The sequence below is a fragment of the Osmerus eperlanus genome, chromosome 22 (assembly GCF_963692335.1).
Source record: "Osmerus eperlanus chromosome 22, fOsmEpe2.1, whole genome shotgun sequence".
NCBI lineage: Eukaryota > Metazoa > Chordata > Actinopteri > Osmeriformes > Osmeridae > Osmerus > Osmerus eperlanus.
Window position 1 is genome coordinate 12,020,799 of NC_085039.1, and position 18,169 is coordinate 12,038,967.

The 18,169-nt window shown below is 50.6% G+C and overlaps 1 protein-coding gene across 2 annotated transcripts; it reads right to left on the minus strand.

Annotated features, from left to right (window-relative positions):
• LOC134008588 (pancreatic secretory granule membrane major glycoprotein GP2-like) lies at positions 1-15,362 on the minus strand. Of its 2 annotated transcripts, XR_009928156.1 has the most exons (10): positions 15,250-15,362; positions 14,487-14,880; positions 14,256-14,353; positions 13,043-13,851; positions 12,785-12,942; positions 12,341-12,589; positions 12,031-12,190; positions 11,766-11,841; positions 11,600-11,671; positions 11,439-11,560 (listed from the first exon to the last, which is right to left on the minus strand). XR_009928156.1 is itself a non-coding variant. In XM_062448032.1 (9 exons), exons 1-9 carry the CDS (start codon positions 15,326-15,328, stop codon positions 137-139), a joined length of 2,043 nt encoding a protein of 680 aa, XP_062304016.1. In that variant the 5' UTR covers positions 15,329-15,362; the 3' UTR covers positions 1-136. The 2 variants fall into 2 exon arrangements, 1 of the variants encoding a protein (XP_062304016.1); XM_062448032.1 differs by lacking the exons at positions 11,439-11,560; positions 11,600-11,671; positions 11,766-11,841 and adding exons at positions 1-156; positions 251-326.
• Between the last annotated feature and the right edge of the window lie 2,807 nt (positions 15,363-18,169).

The following is an 18,169-nucleotide window of genomic DNA, read 5'->3' on the forward strand; positions in this document are numbered from 1 at the left end:
TATATGCAGGTATTCTGTCATAATTTCCATTTTATGGGATTTTTTTTTTCAAAAGACAGGAGACAGGAGAGAGCCTAAGCTGGTTGCCATAGGGATGGTCATGAAGCCGTTCTGAGGGAGGTGTGACTTCATCAGCTCACTCCAGACTCTGGGCCCCTGGAGGTCAGAGGTCAGGGACAAACACAGTGTTACCAGGGAGACCGTTACTATGACAACATCAGGAGTCATCATGGCTGTGGTTTATACTCACAGGTGATTGGTCCGATGGTGACGGGCTTGAGGGGTACGAGTTCGTGGACATAGCGGACAGACCTTCCTGAACACATCTGTGGAGAGGCACCAGAGAGTCAGAGAGACCAGGGCCTGCTGGGTAAGGAGCTGTGTAGCTGGAGTTGGGACACAGGGACATGGAGGCCCTGGCCTTGGGACCCTGCCTGACAGCCTGACAAGATAGGATGGAACCAGAAAACAACAGGGTCAAAGTAGTGTATATGTGTGTGTGTGTGTGTGTGTGTGATGTCTGTGTGTGAGTGTGAGTGTGTGTGAGTGTATGTGTGTGTGTTAACCTACACCAGGTATGGTCTGATCAAATCCAGGCCAGTCTCTAAAGGAATAAATTTAGAAAGATTTAAAGAGTAAAAAGGTAAAAGCATTAGTCTTATGAATTAAATAAATCAAATGAGTAATATATTTACAATTTACCAAAAAAAGTAAAAAGATGATGAATTAATTCAGGTGAAATGAAAGACCAAAGACATTTACATTTAGATTTTATTCATTTCATTTTACAAAATATATTTATATATAAATATACAGTATGTGAGCTTGTCAGTGCATGAACAACTGAAGGAATGCTTCAGTAAATGATTGAATAAATCATTTAAAATCATTATGAAATATTTGATGGAAAGGTACATTGCTAAGCATGAATCCATTCACACTCACCCTCGCAAAGCACCCCTGCATCGTCTCCATGACCACAGTTGTGTGCGCCGAAGGGCAGATGGCTGCAGTTTGTCAGGGACGACTCTAACCCCGAACACCTGACATCGTCCAGCCAGATGGGCCCACTGCCCAGGGAGAATCTAGCACTGGTGAGGGTAGACAGGGCATAGCCACAGCCCAGCTGTCTGCACACCACCTGAGCATGGGTCAGGTCCCAGATGTCGTCACACACCGTCCCCCACTGGCCCTGGTGGTAGATCTCCACTCTGCCAGAGCAGGAACTGTTTCCCCCAGCCAGACGTAACTCCCCCTCCACGCCTGAGGGTGTGGAGGGTGTGGAGGTGATGGGAGGAGAGGTGGGTGTGGATGTGATGAGAGGAGAGGTGGGTGTGGAGGTGGGTGTGGAGGTGATAGGAGGAGAGGTGGGTGTGGAGGTGATGGGAGGAGAGGTGGGTGTGGAGGTGATGGGAGGAGAGGTGGGTGTGGAGGTGATGGGAGGAGAGGTGGGTGTGGAGGTGGGTGTGGAGGTGATAGGAGGAGAGGTGGGTGTGTTGGTGATGGGAGGAGAGGTGGGTGTGGAGGTGGGTGTGTTGGTGATGGGAGGAGAGATGGGTGTGGAGGTGATGAGAGGAGAAGTGGGTGTGGAGGTGGGTGTGTTGGTGATGGGAGGAGAGGTGGGTGTGGAGGTGATGGGAGGAGAGGTGGGTGTGGAGGTGATGGGAGGAGAGGTGGGTGTGGAGGTGGGTGTGTTGGTGATGGGAGGAGAGGTGGGTGTGGAGGTGATGGAAAGAGAGGTGGGTGTGGATGTGATGGGAGTAGAGGTGGGTGTGGAGGTGGGTGTGGAGGTAATGGGAGGAGAGGTGGGTGTGGAGGTGATGGGAGGAGAGGTGGGTGTGGAGGTGATGGGAGGAGAGGTGGGTGTGGAGGTGGGTGTGGAGGTAATGGGAGGAGAGGTGGGTGTGGAGGTGATGAGATGAGAGGTGGGTGTGGAGGTGGGTGTGGAGGTGATGGGAGGAGAGGTGGGTGTGGAGGTGATGGGAGGAGAGGTGGGTGTGGAGGTGATGGGATGAGAGGTGGGTGTGAAGGTGATGGGAGGAGAGGTGGGTGTGAAGGTGATGGGAGGAGAGGTGGGTGTGGACGTGATGGGAGGAGAGGTGGGTGTGAAGGTGATGGGAGGAGAGGTGGGTGTGGAGGTGATGGGAGGAGAGGTGGGTGTAGAGGTGATGGGAGGAGAGGTGGGTGTGGAGGTGATGAGAGGAGAGGTGGGTGTGGAGGTGGGTGTGAAGGAGATGGGAGGAGAGGTGGGTGTGGAAGTGATGGGAGGAGAGGTGGGTGTGGAGGTGATGGAAGGAGAGGTGGGTGTGGAGGTCTTGGGAGGAGAGTTGGCTGTGGAAGTTATGGGAGGAGAGGTGGGTGTGGAGGTGTTGGGAGGAGAGGTGGGTGTGGAGGTGATGGGAGGAGAGGTGGGTGTGGAAGTGGGTGTGGTAGTGATGGGAGGAGAGGTGGGTGTGGAGGTGATGGGAGGAGAGGTGGGTGTGGTGGTGATGGGAGGAGAGGTGGGTGTGGAGGTGTTGGGAGGAGAGGTGGGTGTGGAGGTGATGGGAGGAGAGGTGGGTGTGTTGGTGATGGGAGGAGAGGTGGGTGTGGTGATGAGAGGAGAGGTGGGTGTGGAGGTGGGTGTGGAGGTGATAGGAGGAGAGGTGGGTGTGGAGGTGATGGGAGGAGAGGTGGGTGTGGAGGTGATGGGAGGAGAGGTGGGTGTGGAGGTGATGGGAGGAGAGGTGGGTGTGGAGGTGGGTGTGGAGGTGATAGGAGGAGAGGTGGGTGTGTTGGTGATGGGAGGAGAGGTGGGTGTGGAGGTGGGTGTGTTGGTGATGGGAGGAGAGATGGGTGTGGAGGTGATGAGAGGAGAGGTGGGTGTGGAGGTGGGTGTGTTGGTGATGGGAGGAGAGGTGGGTGTGGAGGTGATGGGAGGAGAGGTGGGTGTGGAGGTGATGGGAGGAGAGGTGGGTGTGGAGGTGGGTGTGTTGGTGATGGGAGGAGAGGTGGGTGTGGAGGTGATGGAAAGAGAGGTGGGTGTGGATGTGATGGGAGTAGAGGTGGGTGTGGAGGTGGGTGTGGAGGTAATGGGAGGAGAGGTGGGTGTGGAGGTGATGGGAGGAGAGGTGGGTGTGGAGGTGATGGGAGGAGAGGTGGGTGTGGAGGTGGGTGTGGAGGTAATGGGAGGAGAGGTGGGTGTGGAGGTGATGAGATGAGAGGTGGGTGTGGAGGTGGGTGTGGAGGTGATGGGAGGAGAGGTGGGTGTGGAGGTGATGGGAGGAGAGGTGGGTGTGGAGGTGATGGGATGAGAGGTGGGTGTGAAGGTGATGGGAGGAGAGGTGGGTGTGAAGGTGATGGGAGGAGAGGTGGGTGTGGACGTGATGGGAGGAGAGGTGGGTGTGAAGGTGATGGGAGGAGAGGTGGGTGTGGAGGTGATGGGAGGAGAGGTGGGTGTAGAGGTGATGGGAGGAGAGGTGGGTGTGGAGGTGATGAGAGGAGAGGTGGGTGTGGAGGTGGGTGTGAAGGAGATGGGAGGAGAGGTGGGTGTGGAAGTGATGGGAGGAGAGGTGGGTGTGGAGGTGATGGAAGGAGAGGTGGGTGTGGAGGTCTTGGGAGGAGAGTTGGCTGTGGAAGTTATGGGAGGAGAGGTGGGTGTGGAGGTGTTGGGAGGAGAGGTGGGTGTGGAGGTGATGGGAGGAGAGGTGGGTGTGGAAGTGGGTGTGGTAGTGATGGGAGGAGAGGTGGGTGTGGAGGTGATGGGAGGAGAGGTGGGTGTGGTGGTGATGGGAGGAGAGGTGGGTGTGGAGGTGTTGGGAGGAGAGGTGGGTGTGGAGGTGATGGGAGGAGAGGTGGGTGTGGTGGTGATGGGAGGAGAGGTGGGTGTGGTGGTGATGGGAGGAGAGGTGGATGTGGAGGTGATGGGAGGAGAGGTGGGTGTGGAGGTGATGGGAGAGGTGGGTGTGGAGGTGATGGGAGGAGAGGTTGGTGTGGAGGTGATGGGAGGAGAGGTGGGTGTGGTGGTGATGGGAGGAGAGGTGGGTGTGGAGGTGATGGGAGAAGAGGTGGGTGTGGAGGTGATGGGAGAAGAGGTGGGTGTGGAGGTGGGTGTGGAGGTGATGGGAGGAGAGGTGGGTGTGGAGGTGTTGTGAGGAGAGGTGGGTGTGGAGGTGGGTGTGGAGGTGGCTATGGAGGTGATGGGAGGAGAGGTGGGTGTGGAGGTGATGGGAGGAGAGGTGGGTGTAGAGGTGAAGGGAGGAGAGGAGGGTCTGGAGGTGATGAGAGGAGAGGTGGGTGTGGAGGTGATGGGAGGAGAGGTGGGTGTGGAGGTGGGTGTGGAGGTGGCTATGGAGGTGATGGGAGGAGAGGTGGGTGTGGAGGTGATGGGAGGAGAGGTGGGTGTGGAGGTGATTGGAGGAGAGGTGGGTGTGGAGGTGATGGGAGGAGAGGTGGGTATGGAGGTGATGGGAGGAGAGGTGGGTGTGAAGGAGATGGGAGGAGAGGTGGGTTTGGAGGTGATGGGAGGAGAGGTGGGTGTGGAGGTGATGGGAGGAGAGGTGGGTGTAGAGGTGATGGGAGGAGAGGTGGGTGTGGAGGTGATGAGAGGAGAGGTGGGTGTGGAGGTGGGTGTGAAGGAGATGGGAGGAGAGGTGGGTGTGGAAGTGATGGGAGGAGAGGTGGGTGTGGAGGTGATGGAAGGAGAGGTGGGTGTGGAGGTCTTGGGAGGAGAGTTGGCTGTGGAAGTTATGGGAGGAGAGGTGGGTGTGGAGGTGTTGGGAGGAGAGGTGGGTGTGGAGGTGATGGGAGGAGAGGTGGGTGTGGAAGTGGGTGTGGTAGTGATGGGAGGAGAGGTGGGTGTGGAGGTGATGGGAGGAGAGGTGGGTGTGGTGGTGATGGGAGGAGAGGTGGGTGTGGAGGTGTTGGGAAGAGAGGTGGGTGTGGAGGTGATGGGAGGAGAGGAGGGTGTGGTGGTGATGGGAGGAGAGGTGGATGTGGAGGTGATGGGAGGAGAGGTGGGTGTGGAGGTGATGGGAGGAGAGGTGGGTGTGGAGGTGATGGGAGGAGAGGTTGGTGTGGAGGTGATGGGAGGAGAGGTGGGTGTGGTGGTGATGGGAGGAGAGGTGGGTGTGGAGGTGATGGGAGAAGAGGTGGGTGTGGAGGTGATGGGAGAAGAGGTGGGTGTGGAGGTGGGTGTGGAGGTGATGGGAGGAGAGGTGGGTGTGGAGGTGTTGTGAGGAGAGGTGGGTGTGGAGGTGGGTGTGTAGGTGGCTATGGAGGTGATGGGAGGAGAGGTGGGTGTGGAGGTGATGGGAGGAGAGGTGGGTGTAGAGGTGAAGGGAGGAGAGGAGGGTCTGGAGGTGATGAGAGGAGAGGTGGGTGTGGAGGTGATGGGAGGAGAGGTGGGTGTGGAGGTGGGTGTGGAGGTGGCTATGGAGGTGATGGGAGGAGAGGTAGGTGTGGAGGTGATGGGAGGAGAGGTGGGTGTGGAGGTGATTGGAGGAGAGGTGGGTGTGGAGGTGATGGGAGGAGAGGTGGGTATGGAGGTGATGGGAGGAGAGGTGGGTGTGAAGGAGATGGGAGGAGAGGTGGGTTTGGAGGTGATGGGAGGAGAGGTGGGTGTGGAGGAGATGGGAGGAGAGGTGGGTGTGGAGTTGATGAGAGAAGAGGTGCGTGTGGAGCTGGATTTAAAGGTGGTGGAGTAATTGTTGGGTCTGGGGGTGGAGGTGAAGGTGGGGGTATAAGTGCTGGGTATGGAGGTAGAGGTGGCAGGATAAGTGACCACTTGAATAACTGGGGGAGAAATTTACCAACATGGGCATACAGTTTTATGTTAATTCAAAGGACAAGTAACATCATAAATGTAAACTTCCAAAAATATATGAAAATGTAAAGATAATAAAGTAAAGCTACTAACTAGGGACATTTAAGAAGGAATCTTTTTTGAGTTGCAAAATGTTTGAATATATCCATAGTGGTGCTGGGTGAGGAGAGGTGGCAAACCTGACTTGTGGGTAGTTGTTTACTTGGTATGTTCCTAGATCTCACACGGTCGTCGAAATACAGTTTTTGGCTTTGACCTTTCATGCATCATTTTGAATGAATCAACTCTAAGAGAGTCTGAGACTGTTCGGTCATTTCCCCCTGCATGACACTTCTTTACTCAGAGCCTTGGGGAAGTGTTTTAATGTGGACACACTGCAGTGTAATACAAAACAGAAACCTAGAAACAGAGACAACTGTCTCGTCACTGCACAGCCTACCTGAGGTAACTCCGCCGACAGCCTGTATGGACAGGAACAACAGCAAACCCTCTGACATCATCATTGTGCGCCACATCCTTCTGATCTGACTTTGACCTGACAGGAAGCCCTGAGAAAAAAAGTATGAGAGAAACATTAGGACTAAGTGTCTGCAGTTATCTGCCAACCGCACAAACATATTGTCTGTTGGTTATAGAATGGCAGGGCACAATCATTTTTCAGTTCCCTTAGTCAGTCACAATTGTTGCAAACTTGAATGCTACTTTTAGGAGTTTCTAGGAAAAGTTGTTGTTGGCACAACACATGTTGCGTATTATTAGGTGTTGTGCACGACTAGTGGCAGGGTGTTAGGGGGACGGCTCATATTCCTTTCTCGGAAGTATCTTTTAACACTTTAGTGGCGCGGCGGCCCTTGCACATGGTGGTGATTGAAAGGGCAGTGGGACTATGCCCTGTGTCCTGATTGGGGCTCAGGTAATCATGGGGAGGGGTTTGGCCTTTTTGAACTCCCGGATGGCGGACAGATGGGGGAACCTCAGAGTTGGTTTGGCGTGGACGTAACCATGGATGCCGACCCGTTGTCTCTGGGGTTTCTTTTCCCTCACCGCTGCCTATCCACCTTCTCCTTTGTTTGACGCCCTGCTTAATGTAAATATCAAACTGATTATACAGAGTGAGTGAGTATGGGTATACTGAGTATACCAACCGCGAACGACCTGTTCGCAGGACTTCCAACTGTTCAAAAAACCTTGGAGTGAGATTTGGTGGGGCCAACCAAAATGTTGCTGCGTACAAAGCAATCTGGTTGATCGGTTACTACATTGTTTATTTTTTGCAAATGTTTTTCATTTACAATGTTTAATAAATCTGATACTGATGGCACATCACTATATCAAAGTCACAGGCTTTATTTCTATCTCAAATGTTTGGGACAGGTCAGGGGGTACTTGGCTGAGAAAAAAATTGATAGGGGGTACATTATTGAAAAAATATTGAGAAGCACTGCTGTAGGCTATAGGTGGCCATTCAATTTGGCAACCTGTGTTGACAGATGCAATTAGGGCCTTAATATAGTTTCATCCCTTTAGGAACTCAAACCCACATTTACGTAGGCCTAGGCCCTATCGGCTTGTTTTTGGTTGCTGCGTTTTTTGGGGGGTAATAATGAAATAACCATACAACATTAATAGTATAAAGAGCCATTAATCATTGGTTCCATATCCAATTCCATATCCTTCATGCTGGTATCTGCAAAAACAGACGAATAGGGTTGTAATATCGTTTGTCCATTTCGGATGTCAGAAACATATTAAGTGAAATGCTTGGTTTCCGTTTTGTTTTGGAATAACGGAATAACCATATAATACAAATGGTATAACAAGCCATTTACTCGTTTGTTTGATCGTCCACATAATGCGTGCTGGCACAAGTAAAAAAGAGAGAGAGATGTGCAATGATTGGAGGTATTATTACTTCCGAACACCAGAGGGAAGCAACGACTAGCTTTTACCTGTAATCTATGGGCCTACTTACAGTATATTACCTTGACTACACAGCAGGGGCCTCGTGTATAAAATGTTGCGCAGTTTACATGCCAGAAGATGGCGTACGGCCAAAGCGCAAGCTATTCGTGCGTACGCAAGGTTTATACATGAGGCCCCAGGTGTTGGACTCCGCACACAAGTCAGAATTGAGGTAGAAAACATTACAAAACAAAAGAAAGTTTCTAAATGATAGGCCTACCGATCATCTTATTTTGACTAAAACATTTAAACAATATTACACAAAGCTTAAAAAAACGTTCAAATTAATGCGAAATAAATGTGCACGCTCGTGCGTTGTGTATTGATGGCACCAGTTGTATGTGACAGACGTGGTCTTGCTCCATCAGAGGGTTCACTTGGCCAATGGTTGCTCCCACCGGGAGTCGAACCTGCCACTTCTCGCATCCCAAGCGCGACCACTACCAGCCGATTCACACCGGCTACACTCGCATTACCTATTGATGTCCCTGTCAAAGCTGATATCAAACTTGCGTTCCTGAACTGTTGTATAGTGGGTTAAGCAAGGGGAGTTTCTATAGCATAGCCTTGCGCAGCAAGTTTGGAAGAAAAAAAGGGATTGGCCTATAAATAGGGGCCTGTGTCCCAGTAGAGTTTTATGTCTAACAACGCCCCAGTCTGGAGCCCCTTCTTGTAATATTTCTAATATGTAGGCTGTAAAGAAACTTGGGTTAATCAAAGATAATTATCATGCTTAATAATGATCTCATAATACTCAATTAATCCTAGGCTCCTGTAGCAGCGCGAGGACACAGAGGGAAATAGCCTACCGAGAACGTGTCGATGAGGACCGACCTCACCTTGACTGTATAGTAAAAACAGTAGGTTATAAGTGTAACTACATGGCTTAATAAAATAAATCCAAAATATTTACAAAATTATTCGTTTTAATAGGACTACAATTTAATTGTAAACTATTTCCACGATTTACCAATCTATAACTACAATATACCTAATAAAAATGTACAACACAGCCTGCATAATGCAATACAATATATTTCCTTGTCACATATAGCTGAGGCCAATAGCCTAACTAAAGACCCCCGCTTTGACAGAAGCTTCACCGGTGAAGGAGGAGACAGTAATATGTCCGATCGGAGAGCCGTGATTTATTCAAATGTTTTCAAAACATTGACATTTTGAAATACCTCTTATAGGACAAATAATTCATGTAGGCTATACAGCTCCGACTGTTTACACATTAGGCTATTCGGTTACATCGGCTAGGCATGATTTCCCGATTTACCCTGTGACATTTTGAGGAATATGTAGGCTACCCCTAGATAGGCCTAAAGGCAAATAGTACCCATAGTAGACCCCTAGTATCGTACCTCTAGTAGGCTATAAACAACAAATTAGGCTACATAGCCTACCTTTTGTAGTTCTGTTTGTCGTTTCAGCAGTCAGTATTTTCTTACGTTTCATTGCGTCTCACTCCTTGGCAGTGGTTGAGCTAGAGGTGTTGAAGTCACAGTCATATAATACTGTAATAATAATAATAATAATAATAATACATTAATAACAGGATAATGAAAATTAGGATACCAGTAGCCTAGCCTACTATAAACCTAGGCTGTTATTAATAGTTACAATTAGACTACATTAGTCCTACTATTGTCTAGGTTATATAGGTATTAGGCCTAGTATAAAACTAAATTGCAATATTAAATCATAGCCTACTTGTCACATGTGTCATCGCGCCGCTCGTCAGCATAGCTTCCCTGGTCGCACACCTTGCATCCACGATGGTTCACACGTGCAACGAACACCTGTCATAAAAACAAGCAAGGGGCAGACGATCATCACAAAGTGGACACAAAAGTGTCGCTGTCACAGAAGACACGCCCACATGCACGCAAGAGAGGAACGGGCTTGATCAGTTGTCAGTATTATTTTTGCGTGATCCACATTTACATTTACCAGGCGGACAGTAAGTACAGGGACATTCCCCCCAAGGCAAGTAGAGTAAAGTGCCTTGCCCAAGGACACAACGTCATTTGGCATAGCCGGGGAATTGAACCAACAACCTTCTGATTAATAGCCCGACTCCCTAACCGCTCAGCCATCTGACCCCCCCTGTTTTAATCATATTCGACATGATACAAAGTAAATATCGGTTGGTGCCTATTTCAACTTGTAGCAGCAACCCCCAACAGGATGCTTTTCATCACAGGATGATGACGATGATTAAGATGATTATTAAGATGATGAAGAGACGTTGACTGCTGCCTTATGGATGCAGAGAAGCCTATGTATGGTAGCTACTGGTAGTTCTCTTCCCATGTACTTTTATTTACAGGCTTTTGTGGAATTGTCAGTTACAATGACATTAAGAGTATAATGAATAGAAAAAAGATCTGCACATTCTGATCCTGTTGAACCGAGCATGGATGCTGTATGCAGTTAGATGTTCATTTATTGGCAGGTGAATTCTGCATGTGGAACTGTGGAATTTAATGTAATCTCATGTATTCCCAGTTACCAGTAAATGAGTTGTAAATGAGTTGAAGCTCGTCCACGCCTTTATCTCCTCAAGACTGGACTACTGTAATTCACTCTTCACTGGGATCACTGGCAAGAACATCCAGAAGCTGCAGTACATTAAAAACAGCGCTGCCAGGATCCTAGTGAGAGTCCGGAAATACGAGCACATAACACCCATTCTACACTCCCTACACTGGCTCTTGAAGTACCAGCAAGCGTAGTTCTATCTATTGATCCAAAAACGAAACATGAAGAGCGAAAATTGTGGCAATGCTGGCAAACTCGAAATATTTTTTCAATTACATCCGAAGCTGCCCTCCACTCTAAGCGTTTCAGTCTGCACTCTAGGCTCTCACATACACACCCATGTAAATCTCAGAAACGGTTTGAAAAACTCATGAAACATAATCAGTGATATTGAAAAAAATTGAATAGATATCAAAAAGCTAAATTTTTAGGGTTTTGTCAACATTTTAAAGTTTAAATGGTGGCTCAAGCTGAAAGATTGAGGAAGAAGAAGGATTTGGAAGTTGAAGAAGTTTTAAGAAGTTTGAGAGGATTTGAAAAAAAACTCCATTGGAAAACCATGTTAAAAATATTATGAATATTGATTTATATTAATTCAAGCATACACGGTATGCTTGAATTAGGAGGTACAAAGCTGAAAAGTCATAGCAGTCATAGCCTGAAACTGCTGAATATTTTGATAGCTGAACGGTTTTAATAGCTGAAGATTTGAAGGCGCTGAAAGGTGTCGCGGAAGAAATAGAAGAATAAGAATATGAAGAAGTTGAATAAAGATTCAAAGAACAATACTTGGAATGCTGAAGCAGCATTCCAACAATGAACAACATCTGTACCATTAAAGAGATCATATCACCCCAGAAAACTGAATACGGCAGGATCAGAGACAAAACTGTAGAATATGGCAGGATCAGAGACAAAACAAAGAATACCAGTGGGACATGAGATCAATGAACTAATTACGGAAAGCCCATTTTATTTTATTCACATGGCAATGAAAATAAAACAGAATAAGATAACCAAGATAATTGAGATTGAGCATTCATCTTTAAAGGGGTTTTAGAACAAAGAATACCAGTGGGACATGAGATCAATGAACTAATTACGGAAAGCCCATTTTATTTTATTCACATGGCAATGAAAATAAAACAGAATAAGATAACCAAGATAATTGAGATTGAGCATTCATCTTTAAAGGGGTTTTAGTAGAAGGAATCTGAGCGACAGTTGGTCATCACAGGGAAGGTTCTCATAAAGTGACATCATAAAGTGACATCATAAAGTGACATCATAAAGTGACATGATGTTTGGATCCAGTAAGCAGCTGAGGAAGGGGAGCTCAGTCAAGTCTGCTGTCCCCTGGAGGTCAGAGGTCAGAGACAATCTCACTGTTTTCTGGGTGACAATCACTATGATAACATCAACCATGCTTGGGAGACAGGTGAATACTCACAGGTGATTGGTCCAATGGTGAGGGGCTTGAGAGGGAGAGACTCGGAGACAGAACGTGCTGCTCTTCTGGAACACATCTGTGGAGAGAGACCAGTAGAGTCAGAGAAAAGAGAGCCAGAGAGACCAGTAGAGTCAGAGAAAAGAGAGTCAGAGAGACCAGAGAGTCAGAGAGACCAGAGAGAATGTGAAGGTCCAGAGAGTCAGAGAGACCAGAAAATGAGTAAAGAAAGTCAGGAGAGACCAGTAAGGAGGGTGGGAGGACTCACAGGAGAGCAGGAGGAGCTCCTCTGGTCACACAGGTTGAGGCTGCAGTGCAGGTAGACGTCCCTGTAGTCCCCCTGGAACAGGAACAGCAGCGCAGAGAAGCGAGCCTGGAGGGACAAGCCACTCTCCTCCACGGTCACCTGGCGACGGTCGGCTGGACACCTGGAGGTGGAAAGAGAAGAGTTGGACAATAAAATAGCAACTGACGCTACGTACACACTCACAAACATGCACACGTACACACTCACAAACATGCACACGTACGCACTCACAAACATGCACACGTACGCACTCACAAACATGCACACGTACTTGTGCTGGATGAGGAAGTATCTTGTGAGATTGTAAGGATTGGCGGAGTGGGTGGCGTAGCAGTCCTCCAGAACGACCACAAAGCGATCCGTCTCTGTGTCCTGTACGGACACGCCCACATGCAGGACGGAGCCCAGGGGCAGAGTGACCGGGCCTGCTGGGTAGGGCTCCATGTAGTCAGCGCTGTGGAACAGAGACATGGAAGCCTTGGCCTTGGGTCCCACATTCACCAGGCCTGCTCCATCCAGTCTGTTGACATTGAGGACATGGAGATGACTTTGAGGAACACTGCACATTCAATACTGACCTGGAACTTAAGACAATGATTGAGTCAACAAGTGTGACGATCCCCTAATCAGAGCTTCAAAATACACACTGTTTACCCACTGGAATTCTTCTTCACAACCTCAACCTTTCATGACCTCTATCCATTTCTCTACTCACCCCAAATAGGGCTTTATTACCACATCCAGACTGGTCTCTGTGTCCATTGGGTAGACGCAAGAGAAGTGGATTCTGATTGGTTGAGACAGAGAGTCAGAGGCTAGGTTCAAAGGGTAAACGAAGATGTTGTTGGAGAAGATAGCGTGAGATCCGTTGGTCTGTGGGGACAGAAAAATGTAATAAGCTAGATACAGTATACGGGGGTGGATGAACAGACATTAGGTTGGACGAATGAATGGGTTCATGGACTCTCCTCACCTTCAGACTGTTTCCACAGCTTCCCTCCTTGCGATCCACCTGGTACCACATCTTCCCGTCACGCTCCAGGTGAGTGGAGCAGAGACGATCTGACAGGTGTGCCGAGGAGGAGTCCAGGCCGATGGCCTTCATCTCAGCCGATGGGAGCCCTACTTCTATGACATTCCTCCCGCACTCCAGGTATGGCTTTGCAATTGGTGGAAGAATTGTGGGTTCAGGGGTCGTGGTAGTGGTGGGTTCGGGGGTCGTGGTAGTGGTGGGTTCGGGGGTCGTGGTAGTGGTTGGTTCGGGGGTCGTGGTAGTGGTAGTGGTGGGTTCGGGGGTCGTGGTAGTGGTGGGTTCGGGGGTCATGGTGGGTTCGGGGGTCGTGGTAGTGGTGGGTTCGGGGGTCGTGGTAGTGGTGGGTTTGGGGGTCGTGGTAGTGGTGGGTTCGGGGGTCGTGGTAGTGGTGGGTTCGGGGGTCGTGGTAGTGGTGGGTTCGGGGGTCGTGGTAGTGGTGGGTTCGGGGGTTGTGGTAGTGGTGGGTTCGGGGGTCGTGGTAGTGGTGGGTTTGGGGGTCGTGGTAGTGGTAGTGGTGGGTTCGGGGGTCGTGGTAGTGGTGGGTTTGGGGGTCGTGGTAGTGGTGGGTTCGGGGGTCGTGGTGGGTTCGGGGGTCGTGGTAGTGGTGGGTTCGGGGGTCGTGGTAGTGGTGGGTTCGGGGGTCGTGGTAGTGGTGGGTTCGGGGGTCGTGGTAGTGGTGGGTTCGGGGGTCGTGGTAGTGGTGGGTTCGGGGGTCGTGGTAGTTGTAGTTGTTGGGAGCTCTGAAACAGCTGAAATAAATGGAATTGTATCCTTATTTTAGAACAAATAGAAAGAAGATATATTAGATACATTTATATTATCACTGATATAGTGATGGATTACTATCGACAGTAAACATTTACATTTTATTCTACATTTAGCTAATCAAAAGTGTCAATTTCACCAAGAGGACAACACTGAAGAGTGGTTCCAAACAACCTCTGTTTTACAGACAGAATTACAGGTTTACAGATCTCATGTAATGTTTCATTTCAAGTCCAGCAATTAGAATTTCTTTATCTTCTGTCAAATTTCTATGTAATTGATTACAGTTGTTCCACAGTTAACAAAAGTGTTCAGAATTTACAAAATGCAACTCAAACTGTTTGTTTTAAATAGGAATTATTTAAATAAATGGTAGCCAGCCACGTACCAGCGCAGTAGGCAGAATCGCTCTTATAAGGTGTCACCAGCTTGTAGATATAGAAGCCACCAGGACACATTTTCACGTGTATCTGCTTAGAGTCATACCTGTCAGAGCGAGAGGGAGACAAATAGTAGTGTCAAAGAAAAAATGATTGGCTTCACTAAATCAGTTCATTCCCAAATGAACTGGGTTTAACTAGAAACTATTCAGGACTGAGATTTGATGAATCAACTATACCTGCAGCAGCTGCCCCTCCCCACGCCACACACGTTGGAACGTACCACTCCGTCCTCCGGACGGGGGTGTCTGCTGCTGAGCCACAGTGGGTACTGGGCCCCACACATGGACTCTCCCACGCAGATCTCGGGAATCTTAGCATTGACGCCATTCAGCATCATGCGGTACCACCCGGCCCAGCGGATGTCGCGGTCGTTGAGAGAGTACCTGTCCGAGTGGAGCTTGTTGGAGACTGAGCGGCGAGGGTCATCCAGGATGGAGTAGTGATCGCAGGGGTCCACACACCTTTTGGAGTCGTCGACTTCCAGACAGTCCAGACCGTTGTTGCAGTACCGGGAGCCGCACCAGAAACTGGACGAATAGGGAGATGGACTCTCAGACACATCCATAGGAACTGGGAAAAAGGTTCAGTAAGTAAAGACAATCAACTGGTCGACTAACCTACCAATCAAATGATCAGTCAATCAACCAACTTTGTCTATCATCAATCAATGTATGGAAACAAACTATTATTGTTCTTGGGGTTGTATGATTCCAGTTATTCAATCTTATGTAGACAATTCTGTGTTTTCCGACAATTCTGATATGATTCATAAATGTTAACATGTAAGAACTTGATATGATTTGTGAATCATGAACAGTCACGAATCATTTTTAACTGCAGTTTGTTATCTCCACAGCGTTGCATTTTAAAGGATAAAATAAAATAAAAATAAATATACAAAATGTTTAAGGACTGCAAACATGACATGAAGCCGCCTACCAGTGCTCTGGTCTGCGGAGATGAAGCTTGCCAGCAGTAGGAGCAGGAAAACCTCTGACATCATCACTGTGCGCCTCATACTGGCGGTGTCTAGGGTTCATACAGGACACAAAACTTGACAGGGAAAAACAAACACAATCATTTGCTTTTTATTTTATTCATTTAGCAGACTCTTTCTTCCAAAGCGACATGCAAATGGTCCAGATAGAAAGTGCAAAGTATTTCAGTGGTCAGAGTCAAGGAAAAGTCTGTGTTTACTTGTTTCATGTGCAAATCCACATATTAGCTAACATAGCAAAGTATCCACATATTAGCTAACATAGCAAAGTATCCACATATTAGCTAACATAGCAAAGTATCCACATATTAGCTAACAGTCCGGTGAATGAAAAGAGCTATAATACTATAACGCAAAAATATGTAAATTGGTTAATTTTAGTGCAACAATAACATCTTGGTAACAGAAGGTAACTGATTCATATGAACAAAAATAATAAAACAACAGTAAAATAATCAAAGCATGTGCTCGCATCATTATGCTTTAAGTGAATATCTTAAATCTTCAAACCTCGACTAACTACTTCTGCAAGTATTTCTTAGCTTCGCAAAGTTTTGTAATAGAGTTCTTTGACTTACCACTGACGGAAAGATGTGAGCTACAACCTGCTGGGGTCTTTTAAACACATAGCCTAAGAGGTTATAACTTACATAACATAGGTCTACAGTAAAGGGACATTAAAGGCATTTATTATCAAGCTATGAGTTACTTATTGACAGCAAATAAAACATTTTTATTGGATATAACAAAATGTGACAGGTCAACAATGTATGGCTTCACCCTGCGTCAATACACAGAGAATAAGTCTGGAAAAGAATGTTCCATTATCAACAGGATCTCTGCTCATGAGTTATTGTATTGTCAGAGGGTGGGGGGTAAAATAATTTAAGTTTATTCATTCTGTGTTCTGTATACTCAGGGCGCATTTGTGACATATGCAGCAACCTTTTCTCTCATGCAGGAGATGACGCTTTATCCACACTCATATACGCTGAGTAAACGTGTTTTACTTTTACAGTCCCCCCCGCCAGACCCCCAGTCCCCCCCGCCAGACCCCCAGTCCCCCCGCCAGACCCCCAGTCCCCCCCGCCAGACCCCCAGTCCCCCCGCCAGACCCCCAGTCCCCCCGCCAGACCCCCAGTCCCCCCCGCCAGACCCCCAGTCCCCCCTGCCAGACCCCCAGTCCCCCCCGCCAGACCCCCAGTCCCCCCGCCAGACCTCCAGTCCCCCCCGCCAGACCCCCAGTCCCCCCGCCAGACCCCCAGTCCCCCCGCCAGACCCCCAGTCCCCCCCGCCAGACCCCCAGTCCCCCCGCCAGACCCCCAGTCCCCCCTGCCAGACCCCCAGTCCCCCCGCCAGACCTCCAGTCCCCCCGCCAGACCCCCAGTCCCCCCCGCCAGACCCCCAGTCCCCCCCGCCAGACCCCCAGTCCCCCCTGCCAGACCCCCAGTCCCCCCGCCAGACCCCCAGTCCCCCCGCCAGACCCCCAGTCCCCCCCGCCAGACCCCCAGTCCCCCCGCCAGACCCCCAGTCCCCCCTGCCAGACCCCCAGTCCCCCCGCCAGACCCCCAGTCCCCCCCGCCAGACCCCCAGTCCCCCCGCCAGACCTCCAGTCCCCCCGCCAGACCCCCAGTCCCCCCCGCCAGACCCCCAGTCCCCCCCGCCAGACCCCCAGTCCCCCCGCCAGACCCCCAGTCCCCCCGCCAGACCCCCAGTCCCCCCCGCCAGACCCCCAGTCCCCCCGCCAGACCCCCAGTCCCCCCGCCAGACCCCCAGTCCCCCCTGCCAGACCCCCAGTCCCCCCGCCAGACCCCCAGTCCCCCCCGCCAGACCCCCAGTCCCCCCGCCAGACCCCCAGTCCCCCCGCCAGACCCCCAGTCCCCCCCGCCAGACCCCCAGTCCCCCCTGCCAGACCCCCAGTCCCCCCGCCAGACCTCCAGTCCCCCCGCCAGACCCCCAGTCCCCCCCGCCAGACCCCCAGTCCCCCCCGCCAGACCCCCAGTCCCCCCCGCCAGACCCCCAGTCCCCCCGCCAGACCCCCAGTCCCCCCGCCAGACCCCCAGTCCCCCCGCCAGACCCCCAGTCCCCCCGCCAGACCCCCAGTCCCCCCCGCCAGACCCCCAGTCCCCCCGCCAGACCCCCAGTCCCCCCTGCCAGACCCCCAGTCCCCCCGCCAGACCCCCAGTCCCCCCCGCCAGACCCCCAGTCCCCCCGCCAGACCCCCAGTCCCCCCCGCCAGACCCCCAGTCCCCCCCGCCAGACCCCCAGTCCCCCCCGCCAGACCCCCAGTCCCCCCCGCCAGACCCCCAGTCCCCCCGCCAGACCCCCAGTCCCCCCGCCAGACCCCCAGTCCCCCCGCCAGACCCCCAGTCCCCCCCGCCAGACCCCCAGTCCCCCCGCCAGACCCCCAGTCCCCCCTGCCAGACCCCCAGTCTTCCCGCCAGACCCCCAGTCCGCCCCCCCGGACCTGCGCTTGTGACCTGACTACCCTTTCAGTTCTCCTCCCTTGCTCTGATTATCTGTGTATGACCCCTGCTTGTCTGACTACGCCTAATAAAACCTGCACTTGGATCCGGTTCCCCCTGTCCTAAGAGGCTGTCAGTTACAGATATCAAGACATGTTAGGGTGACCACCATCAAACACACCAAATGTGGGACGGTTACTAAGTTTGTGTGGGACAATGTGGGACATGTTACCAACACTAAAACATGAAACCTGAAACTGTTATATAATGTCTATCTAACGCACGCGTGCACACGTGTCGCATGTGTGCGACTTTATAGCGCCTAGTCCATTTATAAGCCTATGGGCTGAGAACACGGCGATGGGTGCTATGACGCGCGCTGCCCAAGTGCCATGCC

Excerpts from the sequence above, each read along its gene's own strand:
- LOC134008588 (XM_062448032.1), bottom strand. The coding sequence starts at position 15,328 with ATGAGGCGCACAGTGATGATGTCAGAGGTTTTCCTGCTCCTACTGCTG. Across the intron at positions 14,881-15,249 it reads CTCCGCAGACCAGAGCACTG|TTCCTATGGATGTGTCTGAG; the intron begins GTAGGCGGCTTC and ends CCTTTTTCCCAG. Across the intron at positions 157-250 it reads CACCATCGGACCAATCACCT|GGGCCCAGAGTCTGGAGTGA; the intron begins GTGAGTATAAAC and ends TCTGACCTCCAG.